Source organism: Pterocles gutturalis, unplaced genomic scaffold, assembly GCF_000699245.1.
Source record: "Pterocles gutturalis isolate BGI_N339 unplaced genomic scaffold, ASM69924v1 scaffold9893, whole genome shotgun sequence".
Lineage (NCBI taxonomy): Eukaryota > Metazoa > Chordata > Aves > Pterocliformes > Pteroclidae > Pterocles > Pterocles gutturalis.
In genome coordinates, this window is record NW_010125598.1 from 31,303 (window position 1) to 55,134 (window position 23,832).

The 23,832-nt window shown below is 37.4% G+C and overlaps 1 protein-coding gene across 1 annotated transcript in view; it reads right to left on the reverse strand.

Annotated features, from left to right (window-relative positions):
* The window catches only part of UGGT1 (UDP-glucose glycoprotein glucosyltransferase 1), a 40,118-nt gene that overhangs the window by 5,359 nt on the left and 10,927 nt on the right, over window positions 1-23,832 (reverse strand). Inside the window, exons 11-34 of the mRNA XM_010078631.1 lie at window positions 22,029-22,120; window positions 21,207-21,357; window positions 20,819-20,938; window positions 19,620-19,705; window positions 19,036-19,171; window positions 18,142-18,273; window positions 16,309-16,473; window positions 16,006-16,126; window positions 15,117-15,215; window positions 13,652-13,675; window positions 13,037-13,131; window positions 12,176-12,382; window positions 11,433-11,564; window positions 10,355-10,485; window positions 9,321-9,416; window positions 8,883-8,985; window positions 8,338-8,417; window positions 7,669-7,858; window positions 4,934-5,092; window positions 3,119-3,204; window positions 2,698-2,782; window positions 1,623-1,711; window positions 1,058-1,162; window positions 368-452 (exon numbers count right to left, since the gene is read on the reverse strand). Of these exons, the coding sequence (XP_010076933.1) occupies window positions 368-452; window positions 1,058-1,162; window positions 1,623-1,711; window positions 2,698-2,782; window positions 3,119-3,204; window positions 4,934-5,092; window positions 7,669-7,858; window positions 8,338-8,417; window positions 8,883-8,985; window positions 9,321-9,416; window positions 10,355-10,485; window positions 11,433-11,564; window positions 12,176-12,382; window positions 13,037-13,131; window positions 13,652-13,675; window positions 15,117-15,215; window positions 16,006-16,126; window positions 16,309-16,473; window positions 18,142-18,273; window positions 19,036-19,171; window positions 19,620-19,705; window positions 20,819-20,938; window positions 21,207-21,357; window positions 22,029-22,120 (2,769 nt within the window). The remainder of the gene's footprint in view (window positions 1-367; window positions 453-1,057; window positions 1,163-1,622; window positions 1,712-2,697; window positions 2,783-3,118; window positions 3,205-4,933; window positions 5,093-7,668; window positions 7,859-8,337; window positions 8,418-8,882; window positions 8,986-9,320; window positions 9,417-10,354; window positions 10,486-11,432; window positions 11,565-12,175; window positions 12,383-13,036; window positions 13,132-13,651; window positions 13,676-15,116; window positions 15,216-16,005; window positions 16,127-16,308; window positions 16,474-18,141; window positions 18,274-19,035; window positions 19,172-19,619; window positions 19,706-20,818; window positions 20,939-21,206; window positions 21,358-22,028; window positions 22,121-23,832) is intronic.

The window sequence follows — 23,832 nt, forward strand, 5'->3', positions numbered from 1 at the left end:
ACAATCTTTCAAGCTTTATGTATTAGATGTAAGTTTATAGCCCTGAATTTCATCTTAAAAACTATACTTTTATCGTGCAAGTAAAAAAAAGATAGTTCAGATTCTTTCAAGTATTATTTTCCTCATATGTGCTGTTCTCCTAAATATTTACCTTCAGCTTGAGTCCGCTGTCAACCTACCTGTTAATTTCTCAAAGCTTTCTAGGCGGAACCACCAGCCTATACAAACTTGATGCTTTGTCAAAATAGAAGGTATACGGACAGGTAACTGAACATATGTTTACACAATAGTATGATGCCCAGGTTGCAATCTTATTGAAAAAAATAAATTTCCCCACCACAGAATAAATTTCTAATTAGTAACAAACCTTGAAGGTAGGTGATAAGTAGTTCTTCAGAAACCAAAACTTTAAAGGTGTCTTAGTATGTTTCAGCACAGACAACATCATTATGCTATCCAAAGAAAAAAAAAATACAGCATTTACAACTTGACAAAATAACTGCCACCCACTAGAGATCGGCTGTGTAACAGATTAGAAGTTGCTGTTTTACATTATTAGACTAACTGCCATTATGTGTCAGGTAACTGATCTTCATGCACGAAGAAAAAGTGAGGAGCTTCAGCCTGTTGGCAATTGCTTAATTTTATCTACAAAATTACCAAACCCCCAAAAATCTACATGTATTTTAACCAGTCAGAGAACAAACAACCTCTTGGCTTTCACAGTCCTTTCAGAACAGAAGTTCAGATTCTTTTACAAAGCAACTATGACTTATTCTGTAACTTCTTAAGGATACATTTGTATTTGGTTACATTGTAGTGAGACAATTTAGGACAGCAACATACCATCTATTAAACTAAGTCTACTTTGAACATATGAATATTATGCAGACAAAAGTTCCTATAATACAGTAGATGCCAAATCTAGAGGACTTCTCAGCTGCTGAAAAAGGTGGTTTGGTTTTTTTTAATATTCTTGCAAATTCTAACCTTCTTCCTTCTGGAAAGCTAGGCACATTACCATTTGAGACCCCCAGATAATAATTTCTGAACTAACCGCAGGAATCTTTCATATAGGTGTCCTGAAGCCACAGAGAATATATTTAGTACATCGTCTTTGTCCTGTTTGACATCTTCATTCTTTTGTCCTCCTGTGAATCCCCTGAAAGGACAAATGTGTTTATACAAGATTGTAAGGCCCAGATATATAGGAAAGAATAAATTGCTACAGTGATGGTTTAAAATAGTACAACTGTGGGGTTTGGTGTCATCTCCCCCACGCTGGTCAGGGGATCCTCCACAAGGCAGAGTGCTGCAGACACAGATGTGGTAGACCCAATAGCTTATATATGAACACCTATTCAGTTGAAAGGTTGCTGGCAGAGATGCAGCTCCTGGAAATTAACAATGTTTTCAGGCTCCCAAGCAGCTGTAGGGGTGAGGGAAGGTAACCACGCATAAAGGAGTAGCCCAGTTCTCTAGAAACAGAGGGGTCCTATGAAAGATAGCCCTAAATTCAAGCAGTCTTAGTAGATCACTATGGAGTATCACAGACCTAACTGTATCATCAAATAGTCTTCCCGTTTCAAAAGACTTGAAGATTATTATTGTATTAGTTTTACCATTTGAGAGATTCCCAAAATCCAGATTCATTCTCACTAGTACCATCACTTAGTAGATCTTCATTCATCATATCTAGTTTTTTCTGAACCTGTAAAGCATAACATTGCGTTAGTGAGTGGAACCGCATATTGGGCAAACAGCTATAGAGTATTATTTTGACACTGGCTCTGTTTGTATCCATTTTAACTATGCCCAGTGAGCTGACAGGTAACCCAAGCTGACTGGAGAAACAGCCCAGTAGTGAACTGACATTTTCAGAACAGATTCCAAAGCTGTTTCCAGACACCAGAGGCATACTAGTCTAGATAGATAGTGAAAATTCTTTGCTAAGAGGTGTTTAGTGACCATCCTTGATGATGGAGACTGGCAAAGAAAAACCCCCAAGGAAACCACCCCCCCAAAAAAACCACCTCAACACAACACTTCCACCACTTCCTGTTTCTAAGAGGTAAAATTGGCCACTGAGACTCCAAAGAAGATACACAGGCAAGACAGAGAATCAGGAGAACATCCCAGAACTACTCTAGCACAAGTTAAACGTATGAGGAAGTGTGAAATGGATGTGTTACAACCATCACTTGTCTATCAGTTGTCCTCCTGAAACTTTTCAGCTGTGTCGTTATATGATGGGCAACCCTAAGAGACAGTAGATTACTAATTTACTTTTTTTTTAAATGTATTCTCACCTATCTGTATCAGATTGATAGAAAAAGTATTGCCAGATGAGTAAAATTTATCTGTAACAGATAAAATATTGGCTCAATGGATATGCTGAATGTTTACTACTAGACATACAAAACTGGCTTTTTTTCTGAAGTCATAAGCACAACTGAGTCAGTAAAACAGGAGCATAATTGTTTCTCATGTATACAAAGGCAATAGCTGTTACACGTCATTCCCTCCTGTGTCAAAAAAACCAACTCTACAGATAATTCTCTCCATTATAGATACTGTGATGTGAACTTTGTGCAAACTGTATGCTTGTAGGAAGGGACCATCAGGCCTTAATCAAAGTTTCTTCCCTACTATTGGTCAAACAGTCTTTTTAAGAGCAACTCTAGTTTTTAAACTCACCTTCACTTTAATAATTTTGCTCTTGAAGTTGTTGAGAACAACAATAACTTCACTAGCTTCAGGTGGGGAGTCTGTGCCATCATGGCTGAAAATACAGTAAAGTACTGACCTTCACTACAAAGCAGAAATATGTTCTTTTTCTTCTACACATTTTTCTACAATATTACAGGTATTAAGTCTTAGCAGTGTAAAACAGGTTTGAGACATGCAACAAAGGAACAATTATATATATTTGAACATACTGGGTTTTTTAAATAATTTTATTTCATATCCCATAACTTATGTATAGTAGGAAATGTAATTTGCTGTTCAGTTCACTACACTTTGGCAAGGGAACTGTTAAATTCACATATTACAATGCCTTCCTAGTTCAAATGTTTCACAAGGAAAAGATTATAAGGTATTTCTTATACTGTCCTACCTGTAGATTCTGTAGATGTCCTCTGACCTGCCCTTTCTCAGTCTCAGAGTCCATGCACCAGGATTGGCTTTTAACTGGAAGTAACCCTGTAAAGTGAAAGGAATATTTGTCAGTTTCCAGAAAACGCAAATGTAGAAAAACAAGGTTTTAACCCATGTATTTTGACCCACTGTTTTATATTTGAAAACAGTTATTTGTAAGCCAGCTGATTAACATAACCTTAAGGCCTTAAAACCCAGAGAACAGGAGAAGAACCCCTGAAGTTCCATTCAGAATAATTTTTTCCATAAGAGACAGGAGTATGAAAAGGTCTAGCATTATTTGTTAGAAGAGAGAAAGTCTTCAGAGTGTCCTGATGGCAACAGTGCAATTCCAATGTTGGTTTTTTGCATTTCAAAACACTAGTTGGTAACTACACAGCAGTACACCAAACGTTTGCCTACAAAACAAAATCTAAATTAATTTTGAAGCTTTACAGGTTGGTATTTCACCTACAGCAGGAAACAGTAACATAATTTATATGTAAAACTCAAATATTGTCTACAAATCCTGTTTGAAGTTTCAGGTTCCAGATCTGAGTATTTTCTTCTGTGATTTAGATTATTACACCTATAGAGATATAAGCATTTGTAGTGATGCTTTAGTGACCCGTCCTGTTTTGTTCTGTGACCTTAAATGCAGGCAATTCCATATGTGAACCAGTCTGCTTTAAAAAAAAAAATAAAAAATTCAAAAAGCACAGGGCATGTACGTGGTCTTTTCATACCCCTACACAGTATAGACACTGAGCTGAGGAAGAGGATTCCCAGATACAGCATTGTATACTGTATTACATACACATTGGTTTAACTACTTAGAATAAAAAAGACACCTCCAAGGTATTAAGCTTTACTCACTAGCATACACATACACAATGTGATCACACATAAGATAAGGGTCATCTTCCTTTCTACAAGAAATATTATGTCATTATAGGATATACTTTGGATAAGAGAAGGTGTAGAGAAATAGAAAATGAGTGTAAGAATTTTAAAATAAATGCTTAGCATCGGTGAACATGTTTCCTTGCTTTTTCTTTAACACGTTTAAAGATTCCAAAAACCACAATAGGCAATGCATTCCAGTTTTTCACTAACACTACATATCAAGAAAATACTCCAGTGGCTAACTACCCTTGCCATCACTTCAGCCCATTACCTCTCTCCTTGCCCAGTGTGGACACCAAAACCAGACTGATCCCTTATACAGCTACCTTAAAAAGGCAGGAAACAATCATATGCTTGGATTTCTGTCACCTTTTCTCAACTAAATCAAGCAATTCCTGTTCTTTCACACTTCCTTTGTCTTCCAGAATGCTGATTATTCCAAAAAAATGACTCTCTGCATTTGTTCCATAGATCTCCTGAAGAGATGGATCTCAAAAGAAGACAACTGTCCACCTGAGGCTCACAGTACCAGAATGGATGGTGTAAGGAGGACCCTGTCTAGAAAAAACAGAGCTGTCCAACCTTCCCTGGAAAGAGGCTGCTTAAGAATATTGGTGTCATTTTAAGATATTCCAGAAGACCCTTCTCAGCAAGCTGAAGGGAAAGGAGGACATCTTGAAAAAGGTAAGAGACAAATAAGTACACTGCAGGCTTTTAGACAGCAATGTTAGGAATTATGTGGTTCTGATATACTTGCAAGCAATGGTGGGGTGTAAGTAATAACCACATATCCATAACCCACATACTTGAAAATAATCAGTGTTTTATGCAAGTGATTGTGCTGATTGTAGGATCGGTAATTTGTTACCAGTTTCAACTGAATGCTTACCAAGTTGGCCATAACAATGGTATCAACAATGACAGGATTGGTTGAAGTTCCAAGTGTAAACTGGAGTCCCCGAGGTGGCTGTCCAGTAGTAATATCGTAGCAGTGTCCTTCCAGAAGCAGATATTCCAATTCATATTCTGCAGCTACAACATTATCCACCTGTGAGGAGAAGATACTGCTGAAGTCAACAGTAGCTCTAAAGTGCAAATTTTTAGTGACCCAGTTACTCTTTAAAATAGTCATAGTAATTAAATAACACTCACTTCATTTTACCAGAGTAATTTTATTAAACAAATACCTAGAAAGCCTCAAAGAGCTCGGCTCCTTCAAGTGACGAACTTCACGCACATATTGATAAGAGCATCCCAGACTAAAAAGATTGGAATCTCAACTGGTAAAATGCTAGGATAAGAAAAGGGAAGGACTGTTGCTCTATTTTACAACTATTTTTTTTTAACATTAATTGGAGAATGTAGTAAAGTAAGTGATTGGTCTGGCACCTCATAAAAAGTATATGGTGGGCTCCAGAACTTTTGAATCTAGATTTGTCTAAAGCTAGTCTCATCTAATATTTATGATCTGAAATAAACATTTTGTTTTGCTCTGCATTACTCTTACAGTGTGCTAGGGTACTACACTGAACAAAAGTGCCAAGAAAATAAAAAAAAACCAAAACAACCCAAAAAACCTGGTAGTCCCTACCAGGCTAAATTCAGATGTAGCCTGAGGACACTACATAAACAAAATTAGTCTAATCTCACAAAGCATCTTCTCTCATTGCACATCCAAAATGACAGTTTAATTGCTATAGCACCAACAGACTGCATATTAGCAACTGGAAATTGTGAACTTGCAAAAGGAAAGCTACTGTTTATTTGGAGGCTCAGGATGGTACTTTGAATGCCTGAAGCATTTAATCCCCCTCTCTTGAACTTTCAGTTAACCTAAGGGGGGGCACAGGAACTGGCGGTTAGAAATGTGTAGTTGTGTCAGCCATTTGGTGGTTCATTTATGGCTTTACAATTAGGCTAAGAGATGAAAAGAAAAAAAAACCCCAAACCAAACAAAACCAACAAACACCCAATTTCCTGGATTTCTGAATAACTAGTACAGGATTAGCAATATCAGACTTTACCACTATACTGCACCATATTCCCAAACAGTATCAGAGAAATGCAGAAGCGAGAGGAGTCTAATATAATGTTCAGTGACAAACTAACCCGCGTTTGCAATGACCACGAGGGTGCACAGACTGTTGCTTTCCAGAAGGCCTATTTGTAAAGAGTTTGACAATCTTGTTACACATGCAGCGGATGGGTTTCCCTACGCAGGAGTCACCCACACAGCCGGGGCTGCTGTGGCCTGTCTTGGCAGATGAGGCCCAAGGCTGGCTGGTTTTGGAGCCTGAATTTCACCCTCACCTCTAAAGGTGGTTCCTCCATGTCACGGTTGAGGAATATTGGTGGGGAAGCTTGTCCTGCCACTGCCCATGCCATACCCATTCTGCAGATAGATAGAGGACTTCAACCTCTAGAGCTGTCAGTCTGGCATCTTTTGCATATTCTGGATTACACATAGAAAATTACTGGGTTTAATATAAATTTGCAGATCTTCAAGGCCAACTAAATAACAGCTTATTTCAAGGGAAAAGACTATGTGACTGCCTCATTTAACTTCTATTATTTAACACTGCACCATGAAATACAAAATTTCTACTTTGCATCACACATGGATTTTCTAACTTTTGATATGTGTTTTTAGTGCACATCATAACATGTTAGTGTAGTGCATTTTGTAACCACTTAGCAGGCCACTGCTTGTAGATCTTCTGAAAACTATTAAAGTTAACTGCTAATAGCAAGAGGTTAATAATTAGCACTGAATTATCCATCCCATTAAAGATTAATGAGAATCATCAATTTGTCCATAGATATTCTTTCATGGTTAGTATCCTTTTTCTACTAAACGCTAGCCCCTTGGATTTTTCTTTCCTCCTTGTTTTATCCCTATGTATGTGGGGCAGCACTGCCTAGATCAATATTATAATAGTCTGATTGAAGGCATGTTCTAGCAGCAGTCAGCTCCTAAACCCACTGCAGTTGAGTGGATCTCTGCTGCGCTGCTTTTACTGTTTTATTGATACTGCATATCCTTTTGTGGGCCACAAGAGTGCTTGCCAGTATCAAAAGCTGTGAAAATGAACAGGCAGCTAAAAGCAGCTTGGTGGCTTCTCACAGCAAGGGAAAGCAAGTAGAATTTACTTATAGGAACAGGACTCAGATCTTACACCAAAATGTCTAAAAAGATGTTTAAAAGATAGCAATCTTATTCTTAGTTGTGACATTAGCTGTTGGAAGCTCTAATCTGAAAGACTTTTTTTCAACTAATAAATTGAAAAAGTTATTTAATGACCAACAAAGAGTTTGTTTTTAGCTCAAGACACTCGGAAATGCTACATATACCGCACTCAAAGCATCTGTAGGATCTGCTTCAAGCCTACAGTATTTTTCAACCTGTGGTTCAGGCATCCATGAGTAATTGAGCACAGCAATCTTGCTGTCTAGGTATACCTGCATCCCTCCTAGAAAACACTTAGGGGTCTGCAAAGTGTTAATAACCGCAGTTCTATGTTTATTAGCATTTTAAAATTCTACATTTCTTTCCCTTTCTAAAAATACGCCCTGGAAAACAACACCATTTAAATGCTGTAATAGGAACACATTGATTTCTCTTACCTCCTCTAAGTAAATATTATCAAGGTCATATGGGGTTCTGACAGATTCCACCATCCAGCTCTCGGGAGTATTTAGGTTCAAAGTGAACAGTGGAGACTGGGGCATATCCAAAAACTTGGCAATTGGTCCTGGAGCAAAGTTGTTATCTGCTGTGAAAGAAATCTCCGGCTCCAAAACATAGCGATAAAAGCTGAAATTTCAGAAATAAAATGTTAGGACATCTTTCTGCCAAATTTTGCAAATATTTCACTCTCACTGAACTTGCTGACAGGATTGGCTTTCCCAGACATCCAATGTCTCCAAGAAGCCTGATGCAATTTCTTTTTTCCCCTCTTGCATACAGAACGCTTTGTCCAAAGCAACACAGGTTGTGTTGACCTTAGAACAGGTCAGAATTAAGGACCAACCAGAATGTGCAAGACTCAACCAGTAAGATTAGTAAGTTATTTAACTTGCATAAATAAAGATGCACCTAACTTGTAAAGCAGCAGAATTGCCTCATGCTATCCACAAATTCGCAGAGTCTCTGTGGGAAATCATGCTATTATATAAGCAAGCTCAAAGCAGTTACTGAGACTTCTGGAGGATATTTGACCATGTTTCTGTGCTTGGACATTCCAACAGGTTTTTCTGTCTCTCTCTCTTTAACCCCGGCATGGTATCGCTTACCTTTTCAGTGGCATGTCAGAAAGTCTGGACTGGCAGTTCATAAACACTCTTAGGTTCATATTTATCAATTGGTTCAAAACCTAAAGTAACGAGAAAGACATCCCTTAAAATGTTAACTAGGAAAGTTGACCACTGTTTTTCTAGACAAGACCTCAAGAAGGTATGTTACCTGCTCAATCATCCCTTCTCATTATTTGTTTTACCACACCCACCTTTTAAGTTGTAGTTTTAAGAATGGTTAGCTGCTCCCTCACATTGCAGCTATGCTTTTTGGGGATGCAGAGACTTTCTTCCTCAAGAAAGGGTCACTGCAAACTAAACTGTTAAAATGGTGAAACTAAAAGCTATCTAGACAGTATCTAAGTGGGATCTTCTTAGTGTGTAGTACAGTGAAATTAGTTTTTCCACTAATAAATGTATTGTGCAACTCAGATGCATTGTTAGAAGACTGCTGGTCACCACCCGGTCAAGCAGGAAGACAAACATTCCAAAATTACAGAACTGAGACAGCTTTTTGAAATTGCTTTACAACACTGTATACATACCAAAAGTAACGGAGCAAGTCTTTGAGCATCTCTGGTGACAGGATCAACAATAGCCACAACATCAAAATACGTCTCCCCCTCTTTTGGTCTCAGTTTAACTGCACTAAACAGAAGAAAAAACAATTGCAAAGTATCAAACGTACAGATAAACATAGGAAAAACAGAATCAATCTCATTCTGAAGTCAAATTACTTTCTAAATGCTATGTGCCTTCTGAAACTAGACAGAGAACAAAATACATGTATACGTGGATAGAGGTAGGTAGACAAAATTTATTTCTTGTATCTCACTGTGCCCTGAAAACTGTTGGGGACTTCCCTATTGCTACTTTGATTTTTTTTTTTTCTTTTTTTTTTAAGTTAAATGCAACTTAAAACCATGGGAACATTATAAGACAAGGAAAAGCATATTGCTTAGCAAATACCAGCAATCCTGTACCTGTATCGTTCTTCAAAAAAATGATACTCAATCCTTGCCTCTCCTTTTGGTTGAGCAGAAAGAAGAGCATCCACTTTCATTACCAAGTCACTTGCACTGGAAAAAAAAAAAAGTTTACAGATACTCAGAAAATGTGTGTACTTAACACATTTTTGCCAGTTAGAAGCAAAAGAGAAGGCAGACTGAATTCAAATATACAAACCAACACTTTTACTACCTTTTTTACAGAAGCTCTAAAAAATTAAACATATTTAAGGGTCAATCTGCCATTAATTTAAACAGGTTGCAGCCTTATTATTGAGGGTACCAAACTCTGTAACAAATACAGAACAGCTGACATTCTAGGGGTCAACCAGCTCAACACAGCAATGACTTCAGCCAGCTTCTGTAGAATGCATCACCACCTTCATTCTTTATTTTTTCAGTCTTCCCTGACCCCCCCGATCCAAGAAACCACTTTGTGAACTCTCCAGACAACACAGCAGGCTGTTGCAGCCCATGCTGCTGTGATCTCAGCGAGTACCAATACATTTACTGTTCCATGTTCACTCCAACAGTTCTATAGTAAATTCCTACAGACTTGGGCACTTTCCCAGGTTCTTACTGCTTGTCAGTGAGGCTCCAGCCAACACAACTCCTCCAACTTCTGTTATGAAGTAACAGACCAGTCACGGCAGGTTGCTACTAGTTATAGATAACGAATCAAGAATGATGGATTCTGAGCACAGTACCATCGTAGGGGTTGCCAGTGCTCTCAGAACTGCCTCTGAACCTGGGGGATACAGATGCAGCTCCATACCTCCAGCAGACCGTGAAGTACAAAAAAGTCACTAAAGCACTCAAACCCAAAAAAGATATTTTACATCTTTTTCCCTTTCTCACTTGCCCCTCTGAACAGCTGAGCCTTGACCTTATGAATGTGTGCACGTTTATTTGTAGCACCTATTCAGAGTGTACTTGATAAAGCTATCTCCAGGCTGCAGAAAGTACAAGAGTACCGACACTTTTTTGTAAGCCTCTTCATGTTTACTTACAGATCTTCTTCAAATCCCAGCTCCTGAATCTGAGACTTGATTTTCTGTCCTGATGTCTTTAGTATGATGTTCTCAAGGAGATGGAAATCATCTTGATTGAACATCTCACCATCTTCTAATGGGCCAATAATCTACAAAGAAAGCAGAATCAGCATTATCAGGTAAGGCCACACTGAAATAATTTAAAGATGTATAAAATAAATATTCCTGCCCAGTCTTAGTGGGTATCAACTGTTTTGGCTTATATTAGTGTCAATGGCAACAGAGTTTAAGATGATTCTATTTAGAGCCAAGAGTCTCAGACTAAGGATAAAATAAACATTTGAAATTTTCACTGTGTACTTGGTTTGCAAAAATCAGGAATATTAAATTACACATGCAATGCTATATCTTCAAGGGGCAACAGAATACCAGGCCAATTCCAGTAGTCCAGCAAAACTCCAGCAAATCTCACACCTCTAGCCTTCAGAAGCATAAAAGCTACCTAGAGAATTCTTGCTATTTTGGTAATAGAATACTGCAACTCATTGCTCAAAATTTTTAACCCATTAAAGTGTACTGTAGGCACTGGAACTTGGTTTTTTTTTCCCCTAACTACCACAGAGATGACAAAATAAAACTGAATGCTGTACACAGCTGGTTTCATTGGGTACATATTTGCAGTGAAATACTATTGTAACATAGTTTGTCCAATCTGAGTGGCTACTGTAAGCTGGTGGAAGAGACCAAGGCACCTTAATCGGGGCCAGATACAGCAGCATTTTGCCCAATGAACTGAAGCACCACAATCATGCCAATGTTTCATCCCTTTCCACCCCTGGACTCAATTAACTGCCAACATGAAAGCAACTCTGTTATTGGGGGATCTGAATTTGTACAAAACCAACAACTAACTGCACACAGTACAAAGAAAAGGTCACTGCAGGTCTGAATAAATCAAACTGGAAGCAGTCCAAAAGACTGGTGAGACCTAAAAAAGGCTGAGACTCTTGTCTCTGATCCCCAGACTCTGTTGCTAAAGGGCTGCTTCTTTTCCACATGTGGAATGTCTCTTTTACGGTCTGCGGATTGATCTCACCCTTCCGTTGCTGATCACAGCCCTCTGCCCCTTCTTCAGCTTTAGAACGTCTCTGCAATAAATAGCATGGGACAGAATAAAATCCACCTTGGGAGATTCAAAGGCTTCTTTGAAAATATTGATATCCATACCCTGAAAAAAAAAAAATACTTGACATCGAAATGGCAAGAACAGTACACCTCTGCACACTTTTTAAAAATGCACCTTTTTTGTTTCCATTCAAGAATATCTTTGTCTTGCTAAAATTTATCCCCAGGTCCCTTTTCTTTGTGGTCTTAAATCTAGTTCTTGCCTGTCACCTTCAAACATTGATGTGAAGGGCCACAGCCCTAGTAATTCTTGCTACTTAGACCAATGGTTCCATTCTTCTGTTCTGAAGTGATACTTGACTAACTTTTTTAAACCTACTTTGAGAAATGTAATTGTAATTTTCTCAGCTTTTTAAAGATATTATAGTTCTCTTTTAACCCTCCAAGAAACAACTGACTCACTTAAATAGATGCTTGAATCTGCATTCCTTTTGACTTTCCAAAGTTATGTAGCTTTGCCATGTATGAGGATTTACTTTATTTTTGGAGAGACTGTTATATTTAGGCAAGTTTACCTTTCAGAGCAAAAACCAAAACCAACACCAAAACCAACAGGTGTTACTGCATCTTTTGCATACGAACATATTACACTAAAAAATTAATGAAGAACAAGCGAAGTACTCTACCTTTGTAAATACCAACAAACATGCTTACCCCAACAGCAAATTCCAAGATGTCGGCTCCTGCCTCTAGCGCCTTTGCAACTTCTTCTTTTGCCATTTTGGTGATGAAGTTCTTGGCATTATTTGACGTTTGTGTCTGTAGAGCTGCCCATATGGCTTTAGCGACTAGTGTATTCTGGCTATTTGGATCTTCACTAGGATTATTAATCATGCTAATTCGAACATTATTGCTGGATTTCTGTGTTTAATGAAACACGCATTAGGAAAGTTTTACATTTCAGGTGTGTTTTAAATGAGAATAATAAGTCTATTATAACAAACTCTATAGCAAAAGCTTTGTATTTCTTAGCCAGAAAACCAGATTCCAAATGAGGTAAATAACAGCAAAAGGTTAAAAAGATGAATGAACTCATTTAACATCAAGTATTTAGTTTATGTATAGGCACCGGTGTGACAGGAATCTTTTAGATGATCCTGTGCTACATCAGAGATACAGGACCATGGCCACTGCTCAGAGGTCTGTCGAAACAGTGACTTAGAAGTAAGCTATCTATTTTTATGATTCAGTTATCTTCCTAGAACAAATGAGAGCAAGCAGTCCTCATGTTCATCTCCAAACCAAAACACAGACATCTTCAATTTAGAACCACGGGCTTAAAATAACATCTTTCCTTTATTGTATTAGCATAGTGCCAAGAGGGGATTCTGTCCTAGTACAAAAAGGTCAGGAACACTCCAACCCCTACAAATAAGATGAGTCTGGAAATGAGACCCTGCAGGGAGAATCGATCTCCCCCAGTCGTACAACAGTAAGAAGCACAACTTGTGGTTTTCAAGCCCCTACCTACTACTTTATCAGCACTGCTAACCCGTTCAAATAAACATTACCTACCTGATGTTTAATTGCATCATACAACAATTGCCTCCCTGAAGGTTTATCAAAATCACCAACAATCCAAAAAGTAACTGGTCTAACAAAAGAATCATCTGCAATTAAAAAAAGAGGGAGAAATTTGAGGGTGAAGACAAGGAAAGCTTCAGATTTTCCTCATTTGGAGGAGAAATATGATGCACATGCAAAGGTTTCAAAAAAAGTAGAATTATATGGGGAAGATGCAGATGAAGCTAAGCTGTGAAGTCTGGCAAGACAAGAATGATAATGTTGGTATTATATTAGGTTTCATTTACCTCATTCAGAAAACCCACATGGGACAGCATGCATCACTGTTTCTAAGCTGGATTTTTTGTTTGTTTGCTGCCTTTTTAATTCAGAAATTATAAAGGAACTTATAAATAACTTCCAGATTCCACCTAGGGTACAGACATACCACTTATTCATATTGAAGCTGTTAGTTCACAAAATCAGTGCGGTATAGAGAAAAAAGTGCTGAAGCAAACATGCATTTAAACAGCCTTCTTCATTTCCTGCTGGTTCTAAAGCCAGTGTTATAAAGGAACCAGAAAATTCCCAGAACAAGAACATATAAAGTGCTAAAGCATGAGTTACCATAGATCTCCTTGGAAGACATTCCTGTTCAGAAAGCAGAAAGGAAAGGGGGAAAGGAGAGAGACATTAATAATTTTATAGCGATCTATTATATACTATTATTATAGTAAATATACTATAGTATGTAGACTACTATTATTATAGTAATAGTGTCTCGAGAAACTGCAGGACTGCACTGGGCATAACTGAATAACCGAAGTTCAAGCCCAACAAGCAATAAGTTTGTGATAATTTTATTACTTTTTGACTTTTTCTTCCCCTCAAGTAGACTGATGCTTTGTTTTCATGCTGCAGCGCTAATTATACTACATATTACTAGTTTCATACCACACTGTAAAGGCATCATTTTTTAAGACAATTTGCAAAACCTGCCATACCATTACGACTTGGATGTTAACTGTTTCTGTTAGCTTTGCTCTTTAAAAAACAGGCATGACAGTGTTATTTCAGTACTGTTGCTGAGACAGCAACACCTATAGCTTTCCTATTATTTTAGAAAACAAATGTGCTACAGCAGCACTGTAATCAGATACTAGTTACTAAATATCTTAAGTGACAGAAGAGGCAGTGGTCCAAATCTGTGAAGCCATGGGATTGCAAATTAATGCACGCTTTCAAATGAGCATGCAGAGGTGTAGGTTTAATTAATACTTTACAAAGGGAAAACAAGAAACTTGTTCAGATCTAAGAGACTGAACACGAACCAAGGACAAATACAAGACAGAAGGAGCAATGGGAACATTTAAGGCAGTGTGTGCAGGTGGCAAGGGCTGGAGATAGTACAGGGGAAACTTGTGAGAGTCTAGTAAAGACAAGAGACAGGAACAAGAGGAATTGGTTCAAATGACAGCAACTTATTTATGATACCTAACTGAAATGGATATAGGAAAGGCCCAATTAAGCTCTGTATTATGTTTGTGCACGTGTTTCTTAAATTGAGAAGTACAGCTGAGTTCTAACACTAATGGGAGGCTTTATGTATAACTGTAATAAAACAGTACTATCACTGAAAAAGCAGTACATGCACTGGATCAATAAAAACAGCACAGCCCATGTTAGGCATCGTCTTATATAATGGGCAATAACAATTTTCTTCTGAATCCATGTAACTTTTGGTAATTTTAAATTATGAAACACAGAGCTAGAACCCCTTTTGTATTTTTCCAGTCAGTGTCACTGCAGGATCAGAGCTTACACTGCTGCATTTCTGGTGGTCATTTGCAATATAGCAAAAGCAGGTTGGGTGGGACTTCATTATTTACTGAAGGCTAGGTTTAAAGAGGGGAACATTCTTGTTCCGCGTAGATGTCATTCCTTATAAAAAAACAACCTTTCTTTTTAACACTTAGATTGTGCCATTACCCACAGGCCTGAACAAGGCTCAATGCGTGTGTAAAGTACTGTATATATGCCTGGAAACACACACAAGATTAGATTTGGGTTCATAATCCACTGCAGATGTTACCTTTCTTTGTTAAGTAGGTCATGCTGTTTGCAACAGCAGCTGTCTTATCTTTGGAATCCAATGTGGTAAATCGAGCAAAGTCATCCACGTAAAAGTTATCTGAGGAACGAACAGAAAAAGTATTAGATGCCAAAGCAACTGTTCTATGTAAAATAAAAGAAAAATCACTGCTATTACCAGAACATTAAGAAGATATCCTATTTTGTTCCTCATGACTGTTTTTTATGTCATGTTTCCACTGTTAATATATAAGCTGAGGAATATTTTTCTTTGCCTCATAAATTATGTTCATCTCATAAGTTACATTAATAGCTATATTGCATATTTGATATGCAGAAGTCAGCTGAAAGAATTGTTCAAGTCTCACTTAGTTTAAGTTAATTTATGCAAATAATATAAATTTTAAATCCCACTGTGTTACTATTTTTCAAGCAACTCAAAGGCAGTTGTGCAAGTATTTTTGCAATACTGTCATTATACTGCAGAGTCACTGCACTGGGTGTTAATACATTTAGCCATGAAAAGCTCTGGTAAATCTTAAGTAATTCCAGAAATGACTGTCAATCTCTGCTCAAAATAAGGTTAGGAATAAGAAACAAGCTGTTGCTTTATACCGTATATGACTGTTCTTGGCTTTTACTACCATTGCTATTTTCTCAACCTCATGAGTCATATTCTGATAAAGGTTTGTATAAAATCAAAACAAATTCCTGTTTTGAAAAATCTGTAGACATTAATGTTGCTATTGTATGTAACACCTCCCCCAGAAACAGGACTGGAACGTCACTTGGGGTGCTGTTAATACTTTGCTACTAGAGCTTTCTGTTGGGACAGCAAGTGTCTTTGACTCAGATACTTCAGGTTTAATACAATTAAAAGCATGCCTTACTCATTCCTGTCAGATCTAGGTACTCTCTGTCAGATGTTAAGATTCTTGAGTTAATTCTTGGAACAACATTAGGCTGGTTCATGATATACTCAACCACATCTTGGTCATTAGATAATTCACCCTGAAGGAAAGAAGTAGATTTGCCTTAGGTAACTTAAAAAAAAAAAAAAAACACCAAACAACAACAAAAACCAAACCAAGAAATAATGCAAGTTGTCTTGCATATTACATATTAAGGGACTTTTGAGTCAGTTTTTCCAAATCTTGTTTCTCTGTAAAGTCACAGCTGAACTCAGCACCTACCAGGTACACAGCTCGCTGGAAGATGCTTGTGGTTTCCAGGATTTTGTGCATTGTCACGGTTTCTAGGTCATCAGGATCCAGCTGATCTTTTTGGAAAGGCATCCCATTGAACAGTACAACAGGGAGAGGACCTACACCCGTTTGCTCATAGTAACCTCTTGCTGCCTAAATGCAGGGAAAGAAGTAGCTTTACCATGTCAGCCCATTACCACAAGGGTTCATATTAATTTTACACAATACATAGGACACTTTCTGTATCTTACATGCACAAGACATCCTTGCCTTTCAGAGTTTCAAAGCAAAAAAAAAAAAGTTACTTCATAATACAGAAGTACAAAACATTCCATTAAGTTCATACTGTAAATAAATTTATTCAAGTGAGCACTTTCTGGTAATGGCAAAAAGTGCACAACAGGAAATCTGACTTTACATATGGTAGCAAATGCAATGTGAGCAGTGATAGCTGTAACGCAAGACAGGGCTGAGGTTTTTTCTTTTTGTTTTTTAAGAACGTTTCTCGTGAAAAAAACATTTACTTGTCGAGGAAGGGGTTATTATGTCAAGACAAATTCCCCCATTTCATGTAGCCACTGCAAAATGCACCACCATTACTGATACTCTGTTATGGACAGAAGTTAATCAGGTTCTAGTACTTTTTGAGGTTCCTGTCAAGGGCTTTCAAGACCTTTCAAGGACACAAATATCATGAATCTCAGATCACATGAAAGAGAGCTCAGATTTGTTTTAATTTGTGTTGTTTATATGGAGATAAGCTCTTTCCAGAGGCTTCCTTCCTTATCCGAAGGCTTTGCAATGTTTTAAGACGTGGTTGTGCTGAATGGTGTCCAGTACACCAGTTGCAGCAAGGCCTCTGGAATGGCCTCTGAAGCCTCCTGGAGGATGGTACTTTGCATGTGTTAGGAGTTTCTTGGGAGGAGGGGGTTGTTGCTTTTGTTTTGTTTGGGTTTGATTTGGTGTGTGGTATGTAAACTGAAAAGGCCTCTCCTGCCATGCAAAAAATGTCTGTCTTACTTTTACTGGTTTGATTTCCTTCAAAATACTTTTCCCTTTCCTACATGGGAAGATGGAAAACATGTGTGTGTACAAGCCACTTTATCTAGTCCTGATGGCACTCCCTACATTTACAGATGTAGGCAGTGTCATCAGGGTTACAGAGACAGTATTTTCATCCTTTCTTTTACAATATTCAACAATAACATATAACCATCTCCCTATAGAACCCCAAATAAAATCTGCTTCATCTCACATATAAGTGATCCAATACTGATTTGCTCTCCCAGTTTTCTCCATACAGAAAAGTATCAACCTTAAAAATAAAATCAATAATTTGAAGAAGATTGTTGAATGCGTTGCTATAGGAAAGGCATTTTGAAATGATCTTCACTTTATCTCACACAGTATTCAAATACCGATAAAGAAAACCTGTATCAATCCCTCCCAGACATTAAGCCCCTTGGTTTTCTTACGAACCATTCCATCACCTTGATTTTTTTCCAAGGAATTGTAAATTCTACTAAAGTCTCCATACCAGAATGAAAGCATGACTTACAAGTCACAAGAAAGTTATCTTGGTTCAAGTACTATCTGTATATATTTTTAAAAATATATATTACAATATATATTATGTCTATTATATAAAGCTTTGTGCTGAACATACATACTTATTAAAGTATTACTAAAAGTCACCCCATGTGATAACAAAATAGTTACCTGGTTAGTAAGAGAACTGGATCAAGAAATTGTACATAACTATATTTTCAAAATGGTGTTGAGGCAAAAAAGTGAAAAAAGCTCAATTTAATGAATTCTTACCTTTCTGTTTTGATCATAGGCAGAATCAATTCCCAGAATGCTGCTGACTTCCACATAAGGATACTGCTTCTCAAAAACACTAACCACATGCTCCACTTTCAGCTGATCTCCTGTTTTTACTTTGTTGTATATCTGAACAGGGGATACAAATACAAGTTTACAGCTGCAACTGAAAAGCTCCTTTCCCTCCCTTTCTCATGCCAGTGAGATTGGAAGGCAGTAAGTACCATGTATTTCTTTAAAGAATAACTTGCATCTTTAATTAGAAAAGATACTTGTGGGGGAAAAGTAGTGCTTAGGGGAAAAAACACTCAAGTATAGCATAACAGAAGAGCTACCCTTCCCTTTGGAACTCAAGACATGCTTATAAACAATACAACAGACCTCACATGCAAAGTAGGTAGCTGCTTCCCTCCTGAGGGCACAAGATTTTACTTTGACTTACAAATATGTACGAAAAAAGAGAACAAAGGTCATTATCCTCAGGTCACCAGCAGTTTAATGTTACAGTATGCCCCAGCTTGTAGATTTGTACAACAGTGTCAAACCACAAGTGAAAATGCATTTGCTAGTACCTATAATAACCTTTTATGTGGCAAAGGTATGCAGCAGGAACTGTTCAAAACAAATTATAATAATGAACGGATACATTCGCAGAAAGAACAATGAGGCAGGATCAGAAAAACATGCAGAAGTGTCAAGTGCCACAAGTCTCACTTGTTATTAGGCCAGATGCACTTTACAAAGAAACATGTATTGCATGGTACTAGTATTTGGAGATATTCTGAATACTGAGGCAAAGAAAAATTTCTTCCATTATCTACGTATTAGCACATTAACAATCTTACCTGGAAAATATTAAAACATTAATTTCCCTTTTAAATTAATACTTACAGACATGACAGTCTGGAAAGCATAATTATTGTCCACTTCTTGTGCCACATAATTGTATGCCCTAAGGAGGGCAACACCAGGATCCTGAAGTCCATCAACATCCTCCGAGTCATTAACCACAAAGACTAGTCCTATCCTGCAATCAAACAAATCCCCAGATCATGTATCTATTATATTGATAAATAATCAACTCTTCATACAACTATCACCTATGATCATCATCTTAAACAAAGGATTTTTCCAGAATAGACTGATAAGATTCTGAGCAGAGCAACCAGGAATCAAACTTAGGACATATAATCTCTAATGGTGAATCCATCAGAATCTTGCTTTTCATCTTTCTTTCATCCAAAGTACTTGCTTTTAAGTTTATTTTGGACTGTTAAAGAAGCTGAACTCTGTTTTGCTAGTAGCGAAAGTTATATTAAAAAAAAATTTAAATAAGAAACAGTATTTAGTAAATGCCCTTCCCAACCACCAATATAAGATAGCTAACATTTCCACAATGTGTTAGCAATGAGAATTGTACAGTTGCAAATAGTAAAACTGATATAAAAAAACTGCCCTTAAAACACAGCAGTTACCTCAATGGGATGTGGTTACTGAAGAACATCTCTGCCACGTTCAGTAATTCTGCTGTGGTCTCATGAGTAGGATCTACTATCAGCACCTGCACATAAATTGCAAGTGAAAAGTTTCTGTTCCCTTAGGAAGTCAAGATACAGGGTTTTGATTAGAGAAAGCTTCATTCACATCTCAGTACAGAATTATCATCAGTCCTATTTTATACACTGACAGGGAGATGAGGCCCACTAAATAATAGTTCCTTCTAAAGTCTTCTAGTCCATTATGTAAAATACCCTGTTTAAATCACTCCTTTAACCACAAGAGACCAGACTCCTGATGCACTTCATCTTTACCTCAGTACCCCCTAGCATCTAGGCTTCTGCCTCTGTGTGTACATAAATCCACCCTTTAAGATGTGCAAGGGGAACAGGCATTTGTCGGCATTGAGGAACAAAGAGTTGCTCTGCTCAGCCCCCTGGAGAGCCAATTCTGTGAGGACATTCTCAAAGCAAGCCCAAACCTAGACAGAACTGGGGCATACGGAATAAATTTAGGGCCTCATGCCAAGTGTCGCCTTTTCATTTAATAATTTCAATGTTAAAAGTACTGAACTCCAGAGAGAAAGATAACACGTTAATGCTCCCGCAGCTTGAGGTGGCTCAAGTCCCCGTTTGCCACTAATCAGAGGAGTCCTTTTTTCTATAGGGCCACCCTGCCACATGACAAGAGTTACAGTAGGAATTTACAAACTCCTTATTAGATCTAACTTTAGGTAGTTTACCTAGAGAGTACAAGGACACCGAGGATTAAGCTGAGGGCTGGTGATCACTTTTTGAAGTCTTGGTGCAAGAATGCTTTCTAACTGAAACAACTGCAGTTGGTCTTAACTCTGTTAAGAAGATACTAATTAACAAATTTGAGGGATTTCATTAACCAACTTCAGGTATTATCACCAAGTTGAAATGCACCAAATTCTCATTCATCAGATAATAATTTTTTCCATTGATTTTTGGCAGAGAGTGATGCTCAGTAATCTCTGAATCTCAGCCATAACTTAATAGCACGAGTAGAACAAAACCTTTTAGTAAAGCATCCTATCTCAAGATATTTAAGTGACATGGAATCTTGCCTATATGTAGGTAAGTTGCAAAAGGTAGTGTCCCTTCTGTTGAAAAAACTAAATGCACATTTTATTTCTAGTCAGATTACTACTTACAAAATTATGGAAGTTTTTTCTAATTTGTCTGATCACGCCTGGAAATGTGGGACGCAGCAGTTCTTGCACATTGGAAGGCCAGGAATTGTACCGACTGTCAACTTCAAGATTATTGATCCACTACGAAAAAATAAAGGCATTTAAATGACTGACAGTCCTCCTGCTCGAGTCAGAGACTGTAAAATATTTTAAAACCAGATGCTATATTGACAGCTGTAGGAATAAAAATTAAGCTTTTTCAAAAGACTTCATTGTATTCATAACCTTACTTTTTTCTTCAGTGAGGTTTCAGAGCTGATTGTGAGATAAGAGCAACAGTTCCCCTGACAGCTTAAGAATACACTGTCCAACAGCAAATAAGGTGTTTCTTATATAAAACCACACGCACTGAAATAGCAGGGCTTCTGATGTCTACTGCATAGTCAGAATCTGATGGCTGGATGTTCAACTTCAGAACATTGTGCAAGGAAAGACCCTCAATTCCTAAGCTGTGCAGGCCTTCCATGACGCGGGCTTCATTGCGTAGCACATCAATCAAGCTGGAAAGAAAAGAAGAAATGTTGAATTTTCAAGACACAGCAAATAACTTGCTGCTATATGTAAGTGTTAATAGATGAAAGGTATAAAGAAGTCTGCTATGTCTGCACATTACTTCTTATTTATCACCTATTTCTAACTGTCCTAAGAAACTTCTTGAGGTAACTTAAACCTATACAATTACATTATATTTCTAGGGAAGACTACATTAAATCAAGGTAACTAAAGCATGAAATACGTAAGTAATTTCCATTCCTCATTATTGAAATATATCTTGACAAAGATGTAGGGCATTTTCAGATGAAAAATTTACAGTGATTCATCCTTTGAGAATCAGTCTACTGTAATCTTCAGAATAAAATCTGTACGTTGACAGTCTTGGAGGCCAAAATCTTGCTAGTTACAGCGCAGATCAAAAGAATGGTACAAAGGTGACTTCCTATTCCGAAATTCTAGGGTATTCCAGTTTGCACATCAGCTTTTTTGTTAGAAATGCACTTGCCTAAGAGAAGGAACCATTATTTGCTTTTTTCCAGTACTTAAAAATTAAACTTAGTCTAGATATAGACTTTGTGAAGAAGGTTCAAAACTAAGTGACTCTACCATCCATGCACAAGCAGGATGAAAGCTTCTAAACAAGACACAATTATTCTGAAAAAGAAAACATTCCTACCTAAATATGTCCTGAGTGTCTAAATCAATAAGTAGTCCATTGATGAACAGGGCTGAATCTCCTGGTTGTAATCCTAATGTTCCTTTGAAATACTGAAAAAAAAGTAGAAGGCCATTAGAAGAATGCTCTAGACAAACAAAAAAAAATTACTAGAGAGTTTAATGTGTCAAAATTGTAGATTTTTATCTCCCTTATGGCATTACAAATTGCATTACATTACTTCCCAACTACAGTCTTTGCTGACTTTGTGTGCATGTCCATACCAGAGGAAAAAACAACTGAAGCTATTCAGTGCATAGATACGTAAATACGACTTCTGTTTGTTTCTACGTGATGCAGTAGTGGACTGGAAAGTCCCTGAGCAGCATTTCTAAATATATCTCTGATTACTAATTAGAAATGCTCAAGAGAAGTAATTTAGTTGGTTTTTTTAGCTGACAGTGCACAAAGTATATGGACAAATAACATCCAGTTACTGGTCTTAGCTCTTTTAGCACACAGTTTTGGGAAGAATAGACTTAACTGCTGGATATTGGGTGGCACTCACTAGTGGAACTAACTACTGCATTTAAGGTACCAGTTAAATCCTGACCTGGTGGATATGTCACCAAAGAAAAGCAGATGAGCTGCCATTGTAATCTGATCTCCCCCAAATCAGGCAGCACACAAGTGGAAAAAGTCTCATCAGTATCTTGGAATTTCTTCCACGTACCGTTAAGCAGTACCCCATTTTTGCCCCTGAATTGAGGCACCATCAGAAAGAAAAATTTTGAATCAGGAGAAGTGAATAAAACACAGTCCTCCTGAAGCAAATTTCCCAACTCCAACATAAAAAATTCTGTTTAAAAACTTAAAAATGACATTGTTTTCTACTAATACCTCTTCTTGCAGTACCAGTTACAAATTCTGTTAAGAGGCATGATGAACACTGAACAAGAAACATAGCATTTGAACATTTAAAAACACTAATATCATGGAGAATGTAAGCAAAGCAAACAGAGGAATAGCAAAGTACCATGTGAAGTACCAAGAGCAGGAAAGCAGCATCAAATCAGGAAGAACTTACACATTTTATTAAATAATGAAGCTCCTAGAGAAGAGCTGAGTACATGCAGTGTTAAGTTGTATCTTTTTGTGGATATAGTAAACTGTAACTTACTAGTAGCAGTGAACTTCACTGTCAAATAATATCCACACAAACTGAGTCATGCAAAGAATAGCTTTAAGGGCAGAGTTAGATCTGGCCAGATCTGGATCTAGTAGCCTAGACATACTTTGAATAAAAATGAATCCACAAAATCATGGGTTTACCTGTGCACCAGTCTGATCTAACACAACAGAAAAGCCACCAGGTAGCTTTAGCTTGCACTTACATTCTATACTTTGTCCCTTCCAGAACCACACCAGACGACAGTGTCAAACCGCATCCCTTCTTTTCTGATTTTATCGCTATTGAACAACAATGGATTTCTCTTTCAGAACAGGAATCTCAGGGGACTGGTAAGTAGATTTCAGGTAACTTTGCATTTACTTCTAGACTAGCCAAATAATCATTGATTAGATTTTAAAGAAAGACAAAAGTGTGTACTTAACATACTCTCTATTTTTTCTATTAATACGAAGTGAGACTGAAATGTATATATAGATCAGCATAGATCACATAACAAAAGCTGTTCTTTGGCTTCGCTTCTATTACCATCTTGAACTTTTATTTTGCCATCTATCCAGACTGCACTACTATGTGTGTTTTTTTTTAATCGTACAAAATTTTGTACAAAAGCCTGTACAAAATTCCCAAGTGGCT